Raw genomic sequence first — 22,256 nt, 5'->3', positions numbered from 1 at the left:
TTGTGCAGCATGGACATAAATCTATGCTATGCTGAATTAATTTATAGATTGAGTTTGTTCTGAGGCTTCAGATGAATATAGTTGTGCTGTTTGTGTAACACCTTTGTGTTGAGCTGACTGCTGTAGTGCAGGGCATCACTGCAGCAGCAGCTGAAGTGCTGCTTCAGAAGGAGGCCTTGGTTGCCCTCTAGTGATGGCGACAGGTACTGGATGTGTTTCTGAGCCTCAGTTGAAATCTGAGCAGCACCGACAGCTCACTGTATAATTTAGTGGGTGCAGAGCTTTTGACAGAGGCTCTAAATCTGAGCGGACTGAGTTATTCTGCAGCCAGTACGACAATTTCACGTGTACACAGCCACTCATATCAAGTCTGCATGAAGGGAATGTAATCTATTTTATATCTCATCAGAGAAAGAAATGTGTCAGAAACATAAAAATGTTGACCCCTGAGAACATGTCAGCATTTATACACATATAAAGAGTTATATGGCTTGTCCCAATAGGAGAACCCCTTTTGGTACGTGTCAGAACCTTTTATATACCAGGTTATACCTGGGACCCCTTTAGAGAGTTCTACCTACAACCCAATGTAAAGGGTTATACCGAGAACCATCTGTGAAAGGTTTCACCCTTGAGCATCCTATGAGACGTTCTACAGATAACGGTGTAATGGTTCCAACCAGAACCTGCTCTTTGCTTTCCACCATCTAAGGGTGCAAAAAGAATCCACCCAGGTGGTTTTACCGAGAACCTTTTTAGATTATGGTGCTCAAAACCCTTGATGAACTCTTTCTTCAAAAAAGGGGGTTCTTCAGAAGCAAGCCCTTTAGGAACTGCCCTCTCTAAGTGTGTAGATGCCCTGTCTAACAGTCTAATACAGTGGCTTGCAGATATATATTTCTATGACAGCACAGTCTCATGTAACCCCACATCCTATTCTACAAATGACAAAGAACAAAAGCACGTTTTACATTCATTTTGTCTCATTCACACTTGAGCTTCAGATGTTTGAAGAAAAAAAACTATTTACTTCCATCTCCATGGTCTCTCTACTTTGCTACAAATAAAGTATGTAGTAACAGGGACAGGGAACTTCCAGCATGCCTCAGCTCCAATAAGAGTTTTTAGTACCTACAGTGTCTTTTAAATCAGTAGCCAAACCTTCCATGTGCTCAGTTTTGTAGACATGATCAATAATTTGACACATAAATGGATCCAGGTTAAGTTGTGCTTTTTTGTATGCTTTCCAACTTTAAAGATGATCCAGTGTTCCCATCAGAGAGTCTCAGGGCTCTGCACCCTCAGCCGGCAGAATGGTTGTCCGTGTCCAAGTCTGAGGCCTCGGCCTCATCTGCAGATCCAGTCAGAGACGGGTAAGGCCTCGGCTGGTCCAAGTTGACGTAGGTAACCTTCAGACTGATGTAGTGCTCTCCTGACAGACAGGACAGGATGCGTTGTACTTCTGTAACCAGGTTATTGAAGGTAGGTCTGCACTCAGGCTCCGGGTCCCAACATGTCAGCATGATGGAATAGCTGAGGAATGAGTAAATGTGGAAATGAATGAATGAGTAAGTACATGAGTATACAACATGTAAGCAGGTCAGTGAACTATTGAATGATGACCAAAGTGAGCGAAAAAATATAATAATAATAGTATAACAACAATTGTGATAATTTTAATAACAGTTGTGTTATGTCATTATGGTCTTACATGACATTTCTCTACTTGGACATTGTAGTGTGACATATATCCACATTACAAGCTGCATGTTTTTTCATTCTTAAGTATTTACTAAACACTTCACATTTGGCTTGGCATATATTAGTAGTGTTTTTGAGCATTTTGATAATCACCTAGGTGTGTTAGGTAATTGTTAGCAACATTAGCTAGCTAGCATCATCATCTTCATTCAAACTCAGCTGAAACAAAATGAAACTCACTAAAACCATCTTGGCTCATCTTTCCACTGCTCTTCCCAAGAATCGCCAACTCTGATTTAGTTGAACTAAACCACTAATTCACTAAGGTAGATGTGAAAATATTCCGGCTGTACACGCTGTTTCTCCCCGCAGCTGTTTCTCCCCGCAGCTGTTCCCTTCCACCCTTCCTCTTGCTTCTCTCCCCGTGATATTTTCACATTTCATTCAGTAAATTAAGAGTTTATTTCAGTCAAACCTGGAGCAGTGGAAAGACGAGCCAAAATGTTTTTTGATGAGTTTTATTTTGTTTCTGTTGAATTTAAATGAAGATGGTGATACTAGCTAGCTAATGTTGCTAAGAGTTATCGAAGACACTGAGGTGATCAAAATGCTTTTTTTGCAGGTTTGCAGGTAAAGGTCACTGACAGGAAATAATCTAATGGGCAACTTATAGCATGGAAATGCATTACACTACATTGTGCAAGTAGAGAACAGGGTACATGTGTGATTCTTACAGTGCATCAGGGCAAAACTGTGGCTGTGGAAGCCGGCGTCCCTTCAACAAGTAGTGTGTGATGTCATAGGGGTCCACATCTGGATATGGACTAGCACCTCTGGTCAGCAGCTCCCACATTAAGATGCCATAGGACCACTGGGAAACAGATAAACAATGTATTTTAGAAACATACAGCAAATGGTGGTTGTAAAAAGCATATTTCAGGGGGCTGGATCAAGCGCACTCACCACGTCGGACTTGGTCGTGAACTTTTGTGTCTGTAGGCTTTCGATGGCCATCCACTTCACCGGCAGTTTCACCCGTTTGTGATCTTGGATGCTGTAGTACTCCTTGTCATAGATGTCCCTTGCCATGCCAAAATCAGCCACCTTTACTGTGAAGGTTTCATCCAGCCTGAAAAGAGGAATATAAGGAAACATCAGTGCCTGTTCAGAAAACACATATTTACACTCAAGGTGTGCTCGATGAGCAGTGATGGTCCCATTAAAGATTTGCCAAGCACAGGTGGGATGCATAAATTTCAGATTTCCCCAAAATGGTAAAGTATTCCTTCAATATGTATGGGGAAAAAAGAAATATGAGTACACCCAAGAGGGCTTCAGATGTACAAGGTAGTCAATCATGTAAAAGTTAGTTTGTGAAAGTTATTTTTCAGGAATAATGAATGTTACTGCTATAAGTACTTTAGTTCAGTGTAGAACAATACCAACCAAACTGTAGTTTTTGTTGCTTAAAGCTACTGCAAGGAACTTTCATATTGTGCAGTGTTTAACTGGCTAAAATATGGTACATACTGTAACTTTTCCTGGAAAAAGATAAATACAGGATCATTTAATCTGATTTCACAGAGAATCTGACCCCAATCTTCTTGCTGATGGTCTTGTTTGCTTATGTAAGTCATGAGGCATCAGTATCAAACTGAGACTGTTTCATAATCAGTTAAAAACTCATTGTAGTATGTTTAAGTTAAATCAGTAAGGATATTTAATAACTTAAGTACACTTTTAGACCTAAACTTATATCGCATTCACCTTCAAACTACAAGAGACAGTGAAATGACCTCCTGAAGTGTGACAAAGTTTCTCCACTGACATGTCATGGGCCTGTAATCAGTGTGATTCATACTCACATGCAATTACGAGCAGCCAGGTCCCGGTGGACGAACTTTTTCTGGGCTAAATACTCCATCCCCTTAGCAACCTGAAGCCCAAAGCCAATCAGGTCTTTCACTGTTGGGTTCTGTGGAGGACAATGAACCATTAAACAGAGATGACCCATCCATTATGAAAAACACAGGTTACCAGAGCCAATATTCATGACCCTATTGGTCCACAGAGAGTTTCATTGCGTAATTTACCCTGTTCTCAGAGCGGATGAAATGACGCACATCCCCATGCTTCATATACGGTAGAACCACCAGAGGGAGCCCTTCTTTAGGAAGCATGATACCCAGCAGGGACAGTATGTTCGGGTGGTGGAAACCTTTCATGATGAGGCCCTCTCTGAGGAACTGGTCCACCTCTCCTATATCTGTGATCCCTGTTAACACAATGCATACTGTTAAACACACTAGTCCAACAGCCACAAACCATATCAGGCTCATTTCAATTATATACATACTGTTCAATGATTTAACGGCACAGTGGGTCTCTTGCTTGTTGCTGTCTATCAGGTATCCATGATAAACTGTCCCAAAGTGGCCTGCAGAGGATGAAAATGTTGTTAAAAATATGCAAAAGAAAGAAAAAAACAAGCGTTATTTAAAAGACAAGAGGCTTACCTTTGCCAATAATCTGGCTATCCTCAATTCGGAGCATGTCAGCAGGAATCAGGACATTTTTGACCTCTTCAAGAAGATCGGAACTCAGACTGACCATTGAGATATTGTCCCGTGGCATTAAAGGAATGGCCAGATGATCGTAGCTGGCGGCGTACAATAAACCTTGGAAGGCCATTCCTCCTGAACCAGATGTTTGACTGGACAGGTCGACTGTAACACACAATGGACGAAAACATTCACACCATGAAGCCGTTATACCATTGCATCTTTTGTTATTACTCTTACCAAACAGACTACAGATTGTCTGCAGGTCTCAGCAAGTTAAATTTAAGACTTTGAAAGCCCTTTTTAGAACCATTGTGAATGCAATTTAAGACCCATTTCACATTAATTAATGTCATATTAATCAATATTAATTAATCTCTTAAATAAACCTGCAAATCCAAATTGTGTAATTGAAGATGTCTTGTCCTTTTCACACTTGAACACTTTTTAAATCATTTTACAGACCCATGAAAACTCTGACTGTTTTTTCAAGTTGGTTGTGAAATTCATACAATCTTCACTACAAGAAAAACCTAACAAGTTTGTTTCTATGTTAACAGAGGGAAATGAATGGGACAAAATAAAAATGTAATATGTCTTAAAGGGAGACCATCTAACACTCAGATGGAAACCAATTATTCTAGAATTAAAGTCTATGACTATTTCTTCAGGTTGTTCTTAATCCTGTCACCCCTGATGAACCGGCACAATGTTTTACATTTTAGTACTTATCTAGCAGTCTCTGTGCAAAACTCCAATGATTTATTGAATTTATATACGTAAATGCCTGTACATCCTTGAGTTTTGCGCACAGGGAGAAGAAAAGGGAATAAACAAATGGAAGAAGGATTAACAGTTAATATGGATTTCTGAGTGGATGAATTTGGACGTCTCACCTCGTCTGTAGTCACCAGTCGGGGAGAAATCAGCACCACTACCCATGCGGTTACGTGAAAGCATTGTTGATAAACGATTCTCTATGTTGGCTGAAAGGATAAATGTGATAAATGTATGTAAATCCCTGAATAACAAACTGTGAAAATATATAGTAAATTGAGAAGCAAAAGTCACAGTTGGTCATTTCTTAATTTGTTTATTTTAAGGATCCCCATCATCGCAGTCAGCTAATCTTCCAGGGGTTGATCATAAATGTTAATACTAAATAGATGATAGTGCACAATGAGCATATATTAGGAACTCTTACTTGCCAATTATCACAATTGCAAGGATTCTTGTTAAGCAGAATGTATCAAGAAATAGCTGAATTTTCTCACCTCTCTTTTTCTTCCTCAAATGAATCATCACAATTAATGCAAGGCCAGCTCCTGCTACCAGTGCAGAAATGATGCCCAGCACAATGCCCACGATAGTAGCTGTGTTTTTGGTGTCATCGTTCACTACTGTGCCTACGTCATAAACTTCCCCGTTCACAGACACCTGTGGTGACGGAACATATGATTTACTCTTGTTAAGCATTTGTTGAGCAAACATTTAATTTAAAGTGATTTATGTTGTGTTTGATGATTTGAAAGCTGACTCTCTCACCTTGACAGACAAACCCTCACTGGGAATCACCAGACCTTTAGGAATCCTGCAGGTCAGCTCATTTAACAGAACCTGCACTTTGCAGTTCACTCCTCCAATGGTCATTTTGATCTCCATACATTTTGCCACAGCATTCAGTTTGCTATGCTATTACATGCGTGGGAAAAAAAGAAGTTTATATGTTAAAAGACAAGTGGTAACTGGTGTTTTGTGTAGAATAATATACATGAATGAACATGATTTAATAAGTATTGTTATTGAGATTTAAATACAATGAATGATGAGTTACATAAATAGATGCAGAGTGTGTAAGAGTGTGTTAACATACATGCAGAGAAACTTCTGTCTCTCCTGGTTTTAGATATAATAAATTGTCATCATTTTCAAAGGGAATGACTTTGACATCGGGGTGGTAGTCAAACTCTCCCTTCCAGAGGTTCCTTTTTCCATCCATGTGAATAAAAATCTCTCCTACGTCAATTTTTTCTTCTGGCATTTCCTCAGGAAAAGCAGGGGCCCAGCACTCCATATGTGTGGCGTTCACTGTACCATTGCAGACCTTAAGCGAAACAGGGCTTGAAATCATGACTACTGTCACAGCTGTAGAGTCTAAAGTGTCAATAAAGTCGTAAACAAGGATAAAATCATAGAGTTAACTTACTTTTTGAAGAGGCTGCAGATTAGAAGTGCTGGAAATGTACTCAACTACCGTTTTGTGAGCCGAGTCAAGATTCTGACCTTCTATAACCAGTTTGGAGCCGCTGTATGACAGTATGAATGAGCATGTTATGTACATAATAATAACTCTGACTTGTTTTATGATAAGGCAAAGGAGGGTATTTAAGACCAGAAGTCAGTGTCCTACCTTTGTAAACTACACTGAGGTTTTACAGAGGTTATAACCGGGTTTTTCTTGTAGGAGAACATCTTAGAGGACGTCACTTGGCAGTTGTCAATGAGGATTTTCACAGGTACCTCTCCGACACTGGCTGCAGCTGCTGTACGGCAGACGATTGAGGACAAAGTCCCACTTCCCTCTGGACCACTGAAAAGAACAGAGATCTTAACTACAATAGTGCACTCTAACAGATGGTGAAGCACCTACTGCAATGCCACCCCAACTGCCAGATGCAACCAGCAGGGATTTGCGAAGTTCAGCCAACATTAACAAGACCTCCACATACACTCTCCCAGGCTGAAACAAGATTTCAAACTGAAGCAGTTGCTGATTACTTGCAGCTCCTAGCAGCCAGTCTGGAAGAGTGAGCAGTCAATGTTCATATAAAACAGAGCAGTCAAAAATTGCCTTGAAGTTTACATCTATGTCTGTCCAGACTCATATAATGAAGGAAGTTAATATGGAGGTTACCCTTATATTGACCTGAAACTTTTAAGGAATTTAATAAAAGCTATTTAGTGTACTTTCTGGCAAAATGAAAGTTATCACTACACATGTACGAATCTAGTGAATAATCTCCAGTGAGAAACATGCTGTCCTTCAGTTGGACACTATTTTTTACGGAGGAGTGTAGTGGACTGATAGAGAGCTGAACGTTATAATGTCTTTGTGAAGTTGACCTTTGACCCTTTGAATATAAAATTTCATCACCTCATCATTTTATCATATTAGAGATTTGAATGAATTTTCTCATGATTAACAAATGAATTCTTGATTTAAAGCCAAAAATGTGTTCAGTGAGGTCAGTGTGACCTTTGATCAACAAACTCTGATCAGTTCATCCATCCGGGTAATTTGTAGCAAATTTGAACAAATTCCCTCCAAGTGTTCCTCAGATTTCGCCTTCATGAGAACAGGATGGACATCACAGTGACCTTGACCTTTGACCGCCAAAATTTAATCAGTTCATGTTTGAATCCTGTGGCTATGGCTGTCGCCAGTGTGGAGCCAAAACAAGGTTTTTCAAGGCTTTTCAACAATTGTAAATATGAGAGGTCCTTCAGCATACAGTCATGAATATAATGTATAGTTATGCATTAACAGCTGTTGGTTTGCTCACCTTTGAATGTTGCACTTTTTGTCAGCAAAGAAGACATCTCTCTGTATCCCAGAATTTAGATATCTGCCTGTCAGTGTAACCTTTGTTCCTCCAAACATTGGTCCATAGTCAGGACTGATTTCTGTTATGTTCGGCTCCTGATTTGGCAAAATAATATTTCATCACTTAACAAACCTACATTATATCATACATAAAATTTAAACAAATATGCAACATACACAACTATTTTTTAGTGTTTCAACTGCATTTTTCTCACCACAAAAGAGAAGCCAGGTATCTTAGCTGTGCCTTCAATTGAATAGCGTCCCTCCACTTCGCCCTCATGCACATCCAGAGTGATCGTGAGATTCTGGTTCGGTTCGGTTTTTCCCTGAATCTTGCACACTAGTCTGTATTGACGACAGAAAGAAATGTAGCAATATGACAATAACATTTACATAAAAAACTGTTTTGAGGATTTTTATGCCACAATGAAGTCTGGAAATGCTGCATTTTACTGCACATAACCAGTGATGGGTTAGATTTTGAGCCTGGCATGAATCGCTGAAAAACTGGGCCATTTAAGGGTGATGCAGACTCACATTAGAAAGAAAGGAAGTGTTCATGCAGACGAGCTCTACAAAAGGAAGGTGCAGGTATGGACAGAAGTGTTGAAGTGATATAAACTTTCTTTGAAAGATAAGCTTAATGTTACTCTATAGTTTTGTGGTTTACGCTGCAGACTGGAGTCTCCATTAACAGTGACGTTAACAGTGACAAACAGCTAGATCCACGTTACACTCATCTCCACCATGAAATGCACTGTTTCTTCCGATGGAAGCTAATTTCCACCAATGTGATAAAAAAGATCCTGTAATTCATTATATTGAAAAACTTTCCCAAAACAACAACTTATTATCTTTAAATAAAATAAATAAATGTTGTCAAAGGTAAAATTGAGCGCTTTTTATGTGGATGTCGAAATGCTAATGCATGCTATATTGACCAGATACATGAATTTTCCTGCTCACTGAGACTAGTAATCCAGCTAGCAAACCTCTAGTTCTTTCTTATATCCAGTGACATCACTGGATGCAGAAAGAACTACATTTATCATCAACATTGACTGGACACTTCCTATGAAAAGGGGTAAATTTTCCCTTTCATCAGTATCAGATATAAGGTAAGTTATCCTGGCCATTTAAATTAATACCGAAATAACAGGAATGTCAGGCACCCTTTAGAATGATGTCATCATAAAAACTGACCTATCAGCACCCCCTTGCAATTAATATCACTCTTCCCTAGTTAACTTGCCAGTGGGTCACAGTGCACGGTGCTTCATAAAAGCTATATACAAAATAAAAGCATAAGCATAAACAAACATACATATACATAAAAATAAAAGCTGAGAAAATGAATAGTGTGTGGCATTGTGTGCATGTGTGCTACTCACACTTCACTACTGCTCTTTTCAGGCAGGACTGTACATGAGGTCTCAGGGCCCACTGTGATGATGTGGGTTTTGCCGCTGATTATGGCAGGTCGCAGAGGAGACTGAAACTCCCACCCACACAGTGTCACTTCTGTCTCACTTCCAGCTGGTTTCATTTTCGGGAAAAACTGCAGATAAAATCAGGGTTATGATCCAAAGTACCACTCAGTATCTCTGTACAATCACCGTATGACTCATGGTGTTTAAACTTCAAGCACTGGCTAATCAGTTACACCTAGCAGCAGATCTACCTCTGTTATGACAGGAGCACAAGAGCCTTTGTTCCACTGCAAGGTACATTCATGTGGCCGTGAGCAGACTCCTGAACACCAGCCACAGTTCATGAAGCGTGGAGCCATCAAACACATGGAGCATGTCCTAAAATGTGCACATCCCGGCCCTGCAGAGGGCACCTTGAACATCTAGCCCAGGGAGAGAAGAAGACGAGGATGGGATAAGCCAGATGTAAATAAGAAAAAAAATAGTCAAAATATCAGCAGGAAAACATGGATTATGCTGTTGCTCAGTATGATGCTAGACATGGCTCTGCAGCTTCATTTTAGTTCTGAGAAATAGAGGAAATCTCACCCCCTCATACAGATGGTGCCATAGTCATATTGGATTCACACTCTTAAAACTATAGTTGGTAACTTATATTAATATACTTTGTTGTCATATTTGCTGAAACTGTCACTATTCCATGAAAATAGTACACGAAACAGATAATATGTCAATAAATCATGGCTCCCACTAGTGCTCCTAATGGCTTTTGCAAGAATGCACCACACCTGAACCAATCAGAGCCAGTTTCCAACCCAGAATGTCAGTATCTGACTACCTAGGAATGGCTTTAACACAGATGAGACTTTTGATCTAAATGAAAAACTGAACTTATCATATTTCTTGTACTTTTTGCACAAGAACTTTATCTGTGATGTGATCACAGTGAGTGGGGTGTGGCACTTGGACCTCTCCCACCCTTCATCCATTACGCAATAGATCTGAAATCCTATTCAACCAAGTCTAGACTGATCATATACTGTACGTGTTTGCCTTATGTCTTTGTCCTCTTTGATTCTGATGAAGAATCAGAAGTGCTATAACGTTGGTCTGTTTGCACACGCACACCTTTTCCCCTTAGAAGATAAGCAGTATTACAAAATGTACCTTATTTCCAACTACAAAGAGAAGTGAATCTGAGTACACAGCTGCTGTCCTGGACACTTCGGCATCTCCCAGAGAATAGTTGGCAAAAACAATTGGCCTGTACTGAGAAAGGATCACCTAAGCCAGACAAAACAGAGAGAGAGAGACAGAGATTTTCATTTTTTGGAACAGCAAAAATAAACAAATATTCTGTTAAGACATTTTAAATCTGGTATGATTCAAATACATTAGAATGGCAGATGTACAAACTCTATCACACAATAACTCTACTATTTTATCTTCAGGCACATGGGTACCTGCAGTATTCGTCCATCTGAGGTACCAAAGTGTCCCAGCGTGTCATTTCCAAGAGTGGTGACCAGGACAGCGGTGAAAAGGACATCTCTCATCTGCCTGTTGAAGAGGTCCAGTCTGTAGTACGTCTGTGACACCAGAGTGGGTTTTGCACTGCATGTGATGTTACCTTCAGAGCTCTGCACAAGCAAGAGAAAAACATCCAGAACAAGGCATTTTAGTTTTAATACAGGAGTGGGAATTCACATACATAAGCTGCATTTCCACTGCAGGAATGTTCCCCAGGGACCAGGAACCTTTGGACGAACCCAGTGTGTTTCCACTGCAGGGACCAGGGTTGAAATGAACTCCCAGGGACATTATTTTACCACACAAAAAGTCCCTGCTTCAAGGATAAGGCCGGAGATATACTTGCTGTTTAACCATGCGTTTGCGTTCGTGTATGCGTCGCGTTAATTTCTGAGGACGCGCACAACCATCGCTCCAAATGGACGCAGGATACGCAAGGCAGCCATGAAGCGTAGGGATGCATAGGGATGCGTAGGGATGCGTAGGGGTGCGTATGCGAACGCATAGTTAAAAGCAAGTATATTTCCAGCATAATACTTGCTAAAAGGACAGGAACTTTGGGCGTGGAGTTTGCAGTGTGGAACATTTCTGATTTGAGTCGAGTACTCACAGCATTTTATTTCAGCCATCACTTTTAAAAATCTGCAGCCACAAACCAGTTACTTTAAGTTACAGAAGAAAACATACAAAGAATGAACTGTTGACAAAGTCCAGGCCTTTTAGAGCATTTATGATGATGCTGAAATCAAGTGGGAATCAGAATTGGAAGTGTAATTGTTGTTTCATTGTTGTTTTATAGTCACACAAAAATGAAATGAAAAATGTAAAAACAATCGTAGTTTTTTCAAACATCAGCAGAATAATACTGTTTTTATACTAAAATTAGCACATACATGCAGGTTTTTTAACCAGCTAAAAATTGCCAATTGACCCATTGCCAGTCAGTGAGTTTGTCTTCCTGTTTTTTTTTCTTTTTAAACACTAAAAAGCTTAGACTCAACTCAGAGAGAAAGATGTTTTCAAAAGTCTCCGTGTTTTCAGCTCTCAGGACTTTTGTCTGAACCTCTGTGGTTTGAGGTTTAGTTTCTCTCCTGCGTCACTGTTTGCACTTTCAGGTATTGCCCTTATTTTATTGTTCCACGTTGGACAGGAGACGATTCAAGTTACAGCTGATGAAAACCCAACATTTCCTGATTTTGCTGCTTCATAATAAAAGCTTCAAGATAACAAAATAATGGTTGAGTTTTATTGTGAAGAACTTATAGGAAATAAAAAGTAAGTTTATCCACTGTTCAAACGCTCGACTAAAGCAGAGCACTTCATCAGTTAAATACACACTTCCAACTGGGTGCTGGGCAGATACACCAAGTCAAACAGAGTCAAATCACGCAGCACACATGTATGAAAAAGGGTAACAGAAGTGAAAAACGGGGGCAACAAGCCTTCATTGTCGCCACTGAAAGGGTCAAAATTAGTATGTCCACCTGCATTTCATGTTGAGATCACTGCCAATCAGAGATTAAGCTGAAAAATACCCGTGCCTAATGTTTGCAGGTCTTCAGTGTTGAAGGAAATCTTTTAAGTCAGTGAAAAGTAGTTCCTGGGACTAAATGTTCCTGAATGGAAACTCAGCTAAAAAATCCAAAGTAAATCTAAAGTATATCTAAAGCATCTGTCATTTTCAGTATCAGTGTCCCTCAAAGCGCATACAGCTTGTGTATTCTTGTCTTTGACAGGAAGAGGGACAGTAACAGAGAGGAACTTAATTTATCCATTTAAAGAGGATGTGCTCCAGTCTCGCCTTAAGTCATCCTAACACGCTGTGAGAGGAACAAGGTCATAAAACAGCAGCTCCATATGTTGACTCTGTGACTGTTTCTCAAATACTGAGACTGGACTTTCCGTACTGTCACACACATAAACCATTAGATGACAGATGTGTGTGGATGGTTGGCTGAGCATGAGTAACTTTGGTTGATACAAAGTGATTATTCAAAATAAAGAGGCGGGATATTTCAAACTTATAGTAAACATTCCACTTCAAAGCAATTTTGCTGACCTGTTCCAGCATGCCCCTGTTTGCTTCCCACTATCTGAATGCCCTATATTCCTGTCATTTGATCTTTCCAGTCACTTTGTATTCCCGTATTTCAAGCTTGAATGCACACAGCATCCAAGTTATTTTATTGTACACACCCAATTCTAGAAATACTGAAATTGAACTCAGGGAGTACTTGATGTTATCAGCATTCACTGATTGATTAAAAGGTTGAATCTTTCCTCCGAGGCCCCACATTTCTTCAATATTCTACCTATTTCCTCCTCAAATCACATGCGTAAAATCCAGGAACAGTCCCACACGGTTCCTCCCCTCAAATTCCACCTTTTTATCAGCAGGATTTATAACCTGTGTTTGTTGGCACACATTCCTGTAGGTATACACATGGCTGTGAGAGCTCAAAGGACACAGTTTGAACTCCATAAAAGGAAAACAACCACGCCTTTACTATTTTGTTAAGCACCTCAGCCACACACTCTATTCAGTGAAGGTGTTTTCGCAGTGAACTCTGCTTTTTATTTAGGGATTTAACTTACCAAGGTGCCTTTACGCTCCAGTAACTTGCTCCCTTTTATCAATTAAAGAGGCAGTTCACCCCCCACACATTTCCTCTTACTTGCTGTACTGTTAATCCATCTTGATTGTTTGGGTGTGAGTTGCACAGTTTTAGAGATACTGGCTGTAGAGATGTCTGCCTTCTCTTGAATATAATGGAACTTGATGGTGCTCATAATTTCATTACTCAAGCTAATTCACAGACCTTGTTGTGAGCATTTCATGCAGAAACTATGTTATTTCTACTGTCCAACAACCATATCACTTTACAGATGGAAGCGTGCATCTACTCAGGGGTGAAAGGCTCATGCTAGTGACAGTGCAGGAGGTAAACAGTGTTGTTCTCCTTGGTTTAGATGTAACCCCCTTGTCCCTGAGTAGACACTTCTCTCTACACTGTGGTTAGGGTTAGAGTATCGCCTAAAAAATTACAATACCAGCACCAATACCAGTATCTTTAAAATGATACCGATACTAATACAGTATTTAATTATTTCCCAACTTAGATACCCATAATGTGAATGAAAGCATTCCTGAAACAATCCTTATTTTTTCAGATTCCACAGGCGTGAAGTATAGACATACTTTTTGGTGGCATGTTGGCGAGCTGAACTGCCAACTTTGTCAAATAAACTGTGCTCAACTGCACCACACAACAGCCTGTATGGGTTGTAGCTGCAGCAGCAGTCAGCCAACCACATGTTGCATTAACTCAAAGAACACTTGCAGTGATTGGCTGGAGACAAAGACATACAAATAGTAATTTTTTTGAAGACCTGGGTGCCAAAAGGATTTAATGCAGGTATTGTTTGACTGCAGAAGGTTTTGGTTTGGTACTGTAGGTCATTTCGGTTGATACCTTAAAGGTATTGAGAACCGATACCCAGCCCTAACAGTTATACAATTGGTGAGTGTAATTCAGTAGAAGGAAAATATGGGTAAATAAGGTCTGTGGATTATCCTTGGTTACCAGGTCATGATCTCTGGAAAGAGACATTGCTGTTCAGTTTTTCAAATGTAATCTTTTGGTGCTTTGAGCATCACAAGTTGAGCGCCAAAACTCAACAACTCACATCACAACAATCTAGACTGATAAATACTGTTACAGGTTAGAGGAAAATATTTAGTTTTTATTTTGGTGTGAACTGTACCTTTATTAAGTCTAATCATTGAGTTTTGTATCTTGATGTACGTATCTGATTAAACAGTTTTCATGTTTAATCTCTGAACTGCAAACAGCTGCCACCCTTTCAGTAAGAAAGACTGAAACTTAACAGGGTAGAGAAGCCGTGTGGCAACGTGCAGGTCACACTACTGACTCACCGCCCCTCCCAGTTCTCTCATCTGGGTCTGCTCTCTCACACACCTTCCTCAGAGTTACCACACGCTAACAATATTCCACTAGTCAAGATTTACTTAATGTACCAACTGTACTCACTGGTGGAAAGAGTGCTGAAATTTTAAGTTTAATGTATTATCAATACCAGGCACTCAATTGACACCTTCAATGACAGTTGAGAAAACTTGGTACCTTGGTCACCTAACTTTTTTCCTGTTTTTTGTGCTGAAATATGCTATGTGCTAGGCACATCCATATTGGGGTAAATCTTAAATTAGCTAATTTCAGAAAAATGCTAGCTAAATGTTAGCTAATGTTTTGCTGATATTAGCTAGCTAGTTACCTTGCGTTTTGGTCACATTAGCTAAACTGTCGCTTTTACAGGATGTTTTACATAATCCATGCCCGGGTTCACTTGAGAAGGTGGTCTCCTGAGTATGGTTCATGTGTACTCAGGTAAAGTTTGCATCAGGAAAAACTAACTACACCAAAACAAGGAAGTGGACTGATATTGGGATCTTGTGATTGGCAGGCTGTTCTACACCATAGCAACAACAGAAACAAATGTTGTGTTATGATGCAGTGTACTCAGGCACGGCACACAGCAACTGTACCCAAGATGAAAACTTACTAACTTTGAAAAAATACTCATAAAAGTATCCAAAATTAACTTAATTAGAGTGTAATGTAAGTAGTTGTAATTAGTTCCATCACACTGACTGTAGTGTCTCTTACAATATACTATCCCTTACTGTTTAATAAGACCATATAAATCTGTAAGCTTAATGTTAAACTACATTCTTCCAGTTGCAGGTGACTAAATTGCACAATGTTTGTCTGGATGGGTCACTTCCTGTCTGGCCATAAGGGGACCTTTGTACTGTTCCCCTGGTCTGATGACAAAAAAAAAATAGTTACTCACTTCATGTGGGCAGCTCTCCAGCTCCTGGAAGTGACTGAGACCTCTGGACAGCTGCTCTGTACCTGACTTGCAGCAGGCTTCCACGCCTTCATCAATCTTAACGTTGACTTTACTCAGAGGAAAGGCACATAGGGCTGAGTTTTTCTGAGGCTGACCATGCTCATCCACCTCTGCAAACACCCCGTACAAAATGTCCTCTGCCTCGCCCACCCTCAGCTCGTCTGCCAGGTCCTTTCCAGCTCGCCCAAAGTGTGCCGCCTGTAGCCCGTTGTACACAATGTCCCTAAAACCCTCCCTGCGTCTCCTCCTGCGCTTTGGGTCATAGCGGCACTCCAGGACCACCTCTCTGTACATCCACACCTCTGGAATTAAAATGGGCAGTCGTCCAAGACGAGTCTGAAAGGCTGAGTTGCTCTTTGATGGGTTTTCTCTCTGCAGGGACAAGAAGTAGACATACTCCGAGGTGGAGAAGCTGTAGATGTAATCAATCTTGTAAGAGTCCCGTAGACTGGGGAGCACTGTCAGGCCGTTCATGACCATATGAAAGCCATCTTCAGTTGAAAGTTGCCTTACCACTGATATCGACTTTCTCGGATATCTCTGAGTCACTTCGCCATTGACAGAGGCTGCGACAAAGAAGTACGATGTGGCGGCCTGCTCAACGATGGTCACTTTAGTGCCAAGAGGGCTGGCCAGACAGTCTGGACAGGAGGCTGGAGAGTTTCGCTCTTTTTTGTATAAACACTGCGGCTCAGACTGTGGTTGTTCGATGTCTATGAAGTAACAGATGCCATGCTGAGTGCTCCCACAAATGTACAAGTAAATAAAAGGAAACGCAGCATGATCCACTAGCAGAACCTCATTGTTTGTATCCACTGGATCTCCAGGATCAGGTTCTATGTCACATACCTGACAAGTCTGACAGTCAGGACTGCCAACAGGTCCAGTTTTCACCTCCCATATTTGTTGCATAGTATAGTTGACTGCCTTTATTACATTCTGACATGCAACATACACCTCTGGCGGATCCCTGTCCCTGTACACTTCTATGTTCTGTATGGGCTTGTCTGTTTGGAAGTGGGGGAGGGAGTATTCGACAGTGAAATCCACCAGCTTGCGTGGAGCAGAAGGACATTTGTGCTGTCCTGAGGCAGTTTGTGTTTGTATCCATATGCATACTGTCAGCAAAGCGGCCCAAGTGACCATCTCCACGTCACAGTCCACTGTGTGATCGAGTGCTACCTATAAGATACTTTCCTCAAAGAGAACATTCTGGAGAATCAGCAGGAGATCTGTGAGGAGAAACAGAGACAAAATTTCACAGAGAGATAGCAGCAGTAACATTTGATTCTTCACTGCCTTTGAAGGAGGTGGATACTGTAAACATTTTAGCTTGTTTAAACTGAAAAACTCAGCATGAGGAACTGCCGAAAGAGGAAAAAGTATCAGCTGCTTTTTTTCTGTCAGAGTCCTGTGATTAAGTAGCTGCTATTTTTTCAATAAGACTGGAAGGGCACAGATGTGACATAGCTGTGAAACTTACTTAGCTATACAGTTGATAAAGGCAGTGGTAAAAAATAACAAGTTGGGAGAGTCAAGATAAAATCTTGAGTGGGCAAGACATGACTTGCTGCAACATGTGGAGGAACTATGGAAATGTTCATGTTTCCAGAGCAATACATAAGAATAAACAGTAGGCTAATAACTAAGCCTATTTTTAAGCCTAAGTAAAAAATACCAGGGTACTCATATATGCAACTTATTCAGTAACTATCATGTACTTCAGATTTAATACACCACTGAGCAATGGACGACTATTTTAAAAGTTTCACAACGAAGAAGAACGTTCACTGCTTTTTGAGGTAAGAACATTAAAGTCAAGAAAACTATGATTAGAAACGTGTGTATTGATGATAACTGCTAAAAATTACATCTCATGTACAAGAATTAAGGCGCAACTAATGAGCTCTGAATATTAAAACTGCAGCTGGACCGATGCCTACTCCAGAGACACACTTCATTAAAAAAATATACATATGTACATGATCTTACCTGGCTTTGAAATGGAGGGAATGTCAAAGGGTTTTATCCAACAATCTCGAAAAGTGAATTCTTTAATTTCCTGTGATCGTGAAGTTCCACTCACTGACCTGCAGCAGCGCACTCACCTGACAGCACCCGAGTCCCACTGACAGGGAGCTGAAACCGAACTATAAAGTCTTTTTGACCACTCTGTGGATGAAAACACGCTCTTACATTCACCTTCACAATAAAAGCGCGCAAGGAAAAAAGCCCTGGCGGTGGAAGTGTGATTTATTATCCAATCATTTGTAATTCTTTCAGCAAGAATGCGATCATGCATCAAATATGACATTGTCTATTTAATTTGTGATTAACTGCTAATTTGATTTTAGTGTATGATAATATTAATATTCCATTAAAAATAAAGAGGGAGGGAAAAAAACGATTAAAAATGATGAAAATTACAGGCAAAAGCTTTGGAAATTATATGCATTATGATTCTTAATTTGACATTGTGTAATTTACCTTTATATTTAATTTACCTGTATATGTGCAGAATCATAAAACTACACGGCTGTGCAATAATTATTCATACTATACCAGGTTCAGATTAATTTTATTATTCTACACAGGAAAATCTGATGCAAGGCTCCAGAGAGACACCATATAATTAATGCAAATAATATTTGTACATTTACAAATTGACAGAGAAATCTTGGAATAAGAAAATAGAATTAATTAACAAAATAAGTGATACAGAATTCAACTGAATTGAAAAATCCTTAAATTTTATCAGAACTGTGTACTTGGTTCAATGTGTCGGTTTTAACCCACTGTGCAATATGTAAGGGATAATGTGCAATGAGCAGGTCATTATTGTGAAATAAACATATTCATAATTAATGACCTGCTTACTATACAGCTTATTACAGTGTTTCTTTACCCCCAAACATCAATCAATAATTTGAAACATCTTTGGCAATGATCTGTTCTTTATAGCAATGATCTGTTATATCTATCTTTGGTCTTCTATACAGAAATAACAGACCCGAGAATGACTTCTGTCGAATATTTAATAAAGCTGTATAATATATTAATTCAACTGTGCAATTCTCTGGTATACACTGGCAACAACAAAATGTATACCATACATTTCAGTGAATGCTCTTATATTTATAATATTTTTCGGTATTATTGTTAATGTACGCTGCTGTTGTTATACACTCTACCTTACATATTTTTACATTTTTTCTATACTGTTCTCATATATTGTAATAAATGCACATATTTTACGTATTTCTAATTTATATTTCTATGCTTCAATATTAATGTGCTTGGATGAAAACAACTCAAATGTAACCCAGTTTCAATAAAGTGGCCTATTTCTGATTCTGTCCTCGATTAAGGTAGTTCAGCTTTATTTTGAAAGTTACAGACGGGAAAAGTTATCGTCATCGTGACGCGCTTGACTCTGATATTGTCAGTGGGTGCTGTCTGCCCTGTCAAGCCGCGCCCGCAACAAGGAAGTATTAAACAGTTGCGAAATCTGACCACCTCACAAATATCCTCATGGTTTCCTTCCCGAGAGTCGTATCATATCTCCTGCTGTCTGCAGCCCTGTTCCTCTCAGGCTCCGTCACTGCGCCAAACTCAGTGGAAAAACTCTCTCACCATGAGAAAACAGTCTGTCCTATCTACGCCCGTAGGATTTATTGCCAAAAATGCATAGCTTTCAGATGAGGAATGGAGTTACTCCTCAGATATAAGCAACTCCAGCCAGGAAGTTATGAGAAGAATGTGTTCACTCTTTAAACAGACCACCTCATGAAATGTCAGCTATGTGATATTATAAACATATAAAATATTGCTGACATAAAGCATAAGTTTATTATGTTGGATATACAGTATGTACTGGACATAAATGAGGTTATCCATCATCATACATGTCTGAACAGGAATGTTATCATTGACATGAAGCATTATAGATCCAAAAGTTAAACATCTACCACCGAATCCAAAGTTCAGTAATCACAAACTGTTTGAAAAGTCTGTGTTACAATATTCCTCCAGAGGAAAACGCACAACAGTGTCATTCTTCACACGTTTACGACTCCAAACCTCTAACCACCATCAGGCCCAGCGTCAGAGAGTGAAGTTTGACACATACTGCAGAAGTACTGAAGCAAAAACCTGCATGACACTGCAGAGGTTGTTTTGATTTGAGCTCGACAAGGACTCACTCTCACCGAGCGCTGAGATATCAAGAGCAAATCAAACAAACTGTCAAAAACAACAATGTTAAGGACATCACATCCAGTCCCTAAGTTTGCGTCTGTCCCTGTGTAACTCACACAGAACAGAAAGGGACCATGCAAACATATTTGCAGTACACTGGGGCAAACAGCTTATTTTAGATTTAGATGTAGTCCATACATGGAATATTTTGAGTTGATATTAAACAGGAATATCTCCAGAGATTCATTAATGTATGACACTTATTTCCCAGAAGAGGTTTTAAAATAAACCACCATAAAAAATAAGGTTGTTTCCCAGACTTTTTGCAAGAAAAAAAATCATTAAAATTGAAAACATGCCTCTCTTGTTTGAAATATTATACTGGTTAAAGGTTTGCCCTGGCAAAAAATAAATATGTTAAGTAACTTTTCTGTGTTTTATACCAGAGTAAAATAATGTTGGACAATATATTTGATCAGAATCAAGTAAACTTTCAAAGAAAGGAAAGACAGAGACAAAAGAAAAACAAGAAATTTACAAGAAATAGTTGTAAAATCATGACGGTAATAGTAAGTAGTAATAGTAAGATCATAGTAACAGCATTTTTGAAATTGCACCACACCAAATGCTGTGTGGTTTATGTTGTGCAGTGATTTTAGTCATCATTTGGATATTGACTTTGATTTCAGGCTCTTTTTTCAGATATTGCTGTTTTGAAGTTGTTTGTTCCTCATTTACACGCCACAGCGACCTTTGTGGTTTGCCATCCCTCTGCCTCTACTTGATTCGTAATGATGAATCATTTCGGGTCACTCCTAAGCATCCAGTACTTTCTTCTGGAGATTTTTTCTCACTCTTCATCAGACTGAGATTGTTGAAATGAATGACAAACACATTAAGCAATGATAGGGTGTATCATTGCCGGTGTCACCATGGAAATGTTAAACATCTCCTCTAGGTATGTTTTAAAACAAAAATACTCTGCTGTGTGTCATAATTTGTATCTGGTTTTTCCACAAATATTGTAAAGTTCATAGTTCAAGTTCAGTTTCATATCTGTCAATGTTTCGAATTCCCTTAAGTTTGCTATTAATATTCTCTGATAGTATTTCCATTTGTATATTTCATCTGTAAGTTTAGGCTGCATGTAGTTTCAGGAGTATGCCATGGCTCACTAAATCATTTTGTTAGTAAACATTTTGAAAATAGTTTCCTGAAATACATTGACTTTTTGGAATGAGTTAGATTTTTTTGAATGAAAGTGAATGTTTCGAGTTCGTGTTGTGTAAATAAAGAAAATGCCATGAAATGTCTGTCAGTTTTGTAATATTGTTTCAATAAAACAAAATAAACTAAAAATCAGTCCAGACTCACTGAGATAATAAATCAGTATTGATTTAGTATCAGTCATTACTGAAAACCTGACATTTATTCAACATAAAATACAACGAGTGCTTTCAATTTGGCCTCAGTGTAGATTTAATATTTCTGCCCGACAGTAATTCACAGTTGATTTAATCATATTTTTCCGAGTCCTCAGTATATTGATATTTCACCACATTTCTGTGTAATTTGCATACTGGACACTGATTGGTCTATAAACTAGTTACAATCCTGTTTGTGCACGGACTCAGATGTAAGTAAAACACATTAGCGACTTTGCTTGAGCGGATGAATGAAAAAAGTTTTTTAAGTCAAACTCTGCACATTCATTCTGCATTGTAATGTAAAACATCCAGCTAAGAACAAGGACAACAAAACTGAACAAATAAAAGTAAAGAATGGTCAGGTGTGTAATGTACACATATATGTGAAAATAGATGTACATACTGCATCTAAAAGGCAGTAAAGACCAACAACATAAATAAAAGTCTATTTACAAGTCACGTGTTTCAGAAATAAACTGTGTGTGCATATTGCAAAAAAGTAAATATTGAATGAATATACATAGATGGAGTGTACAGTATTATGTATACATACAGTAAATCATGTGTAATGTGCAGGATTTATGTTGACAATGATAGTGCATGATGACATGTACATCTGAAAGTCTGTGCAATTTAAACTGCAAAATATTATCTATAATAGAAGAAAGGGGATGTTTTGGTGTTAGAGGGTTAGTGTCCACTGTACAGCAGATTTAACCGTTTACCAGAGTGGTGGCTTGTGGGAAGAAACTCATCTTAAGTCTGGTTGTTTTGGTAAAGAAGTTGGTAAAGTTGTGTTCAGGGTGTGATGGGGCTGCAGTGTCAGTATCTCCTGACTCTGGAGCGTTCAAGCTCTGAAAGGAAGGCA

The 22,256-nt window shown here is 39.2% G+C and overlaps 1 protein-coding gene across 1 annotated transcript; it reads right to left on the bottom strand.

Annotated features, from left to right (window-relative positions):
- Positions 1-1,243: 1,243 nt before the first annotated feature.
- LOC146331809 (macrophage-stimulating protein receptor-like) lies at positions 1,244-17,894 on the bottom strand. Its single transcript, XM_084735752.1, has 21 exons — positions 17,757-17,894; positions 15,705-16,996; positions 10,763-10,939; positions 10,467-10,583; positions 9,551-9,721; positions 9,261-9,427; positions 8,082-8,214; positions 7,826-7,962; positions 6,673-6,852; positions 6,469-6,568; positions 6,136-6,366; positions 5,808-5,954; positions 5,537-5,699; positions 5,159-5,248; positions 4,218-4,427; positions 4,058-4,138; positions 3,795-3,976; positions 3,567-3,676; positions 2,665-2,830; positions 2,436-2,572; positions 1,244-1,533 (listed from the first exon to the last, which is right to left on the bottom strand). The coding sequence occupies exons 2-21, from the start codon at positions 16,908-16,910 to the stop codon at positions 1,302-1,304; spliced, it is 4,137 nt and encodes a 1,378-aa protein (XP_084591878.1). The 5' UTR covers positions 16,911-16,996; positions 17,757-17,894; the 3' UTR covers positions 1,244-1,301.
- Positions 17,895-22,256: the final 4,362 nt, after the last annotated feature.

This window comes from Lutjanus erythropterus, chromosome 2, assembly GCF_056507025.1.
Source record: "Lutjanus erythropterus isolate fLutEry1 chromosome 2, fLutEry1.hap2, whole genome shotgun sequence".
NCBI classification, from domain to species: domain Eukaryota; kingdom Metazoa; phylum Chordata; class Actinopteri; order Lutjaniformes; family Lutjanidae; genus Lutjanus; species Lutjanus erythropterus.
This window is presented reverse-complemented; position numbering and strand designations above follow the sequence as displayed.

Coding starts and splice junctions, on each gene's coding strand:
- LOC146331809 (XM_084735752.1), bottom strand. CDS start 16,910: ATGGTCACTTGGGCCGCTTTGCTGACAGTATGCATATGGATACAAACA. Junction 9,428..9,550: donor GTGCTCCTGTCATAACAGAG/GTAGATCTGCTG, acceptor TTTTATCTGCAG/TTTTTCCCGAAAATGAAACC. Junction 3,977..4,057: donor TGCCGTTAAATCATTGAACA/GTATGTATATAA, acceptor TTGTGTTAACAG/GGATCACAGATATAGGAGAG.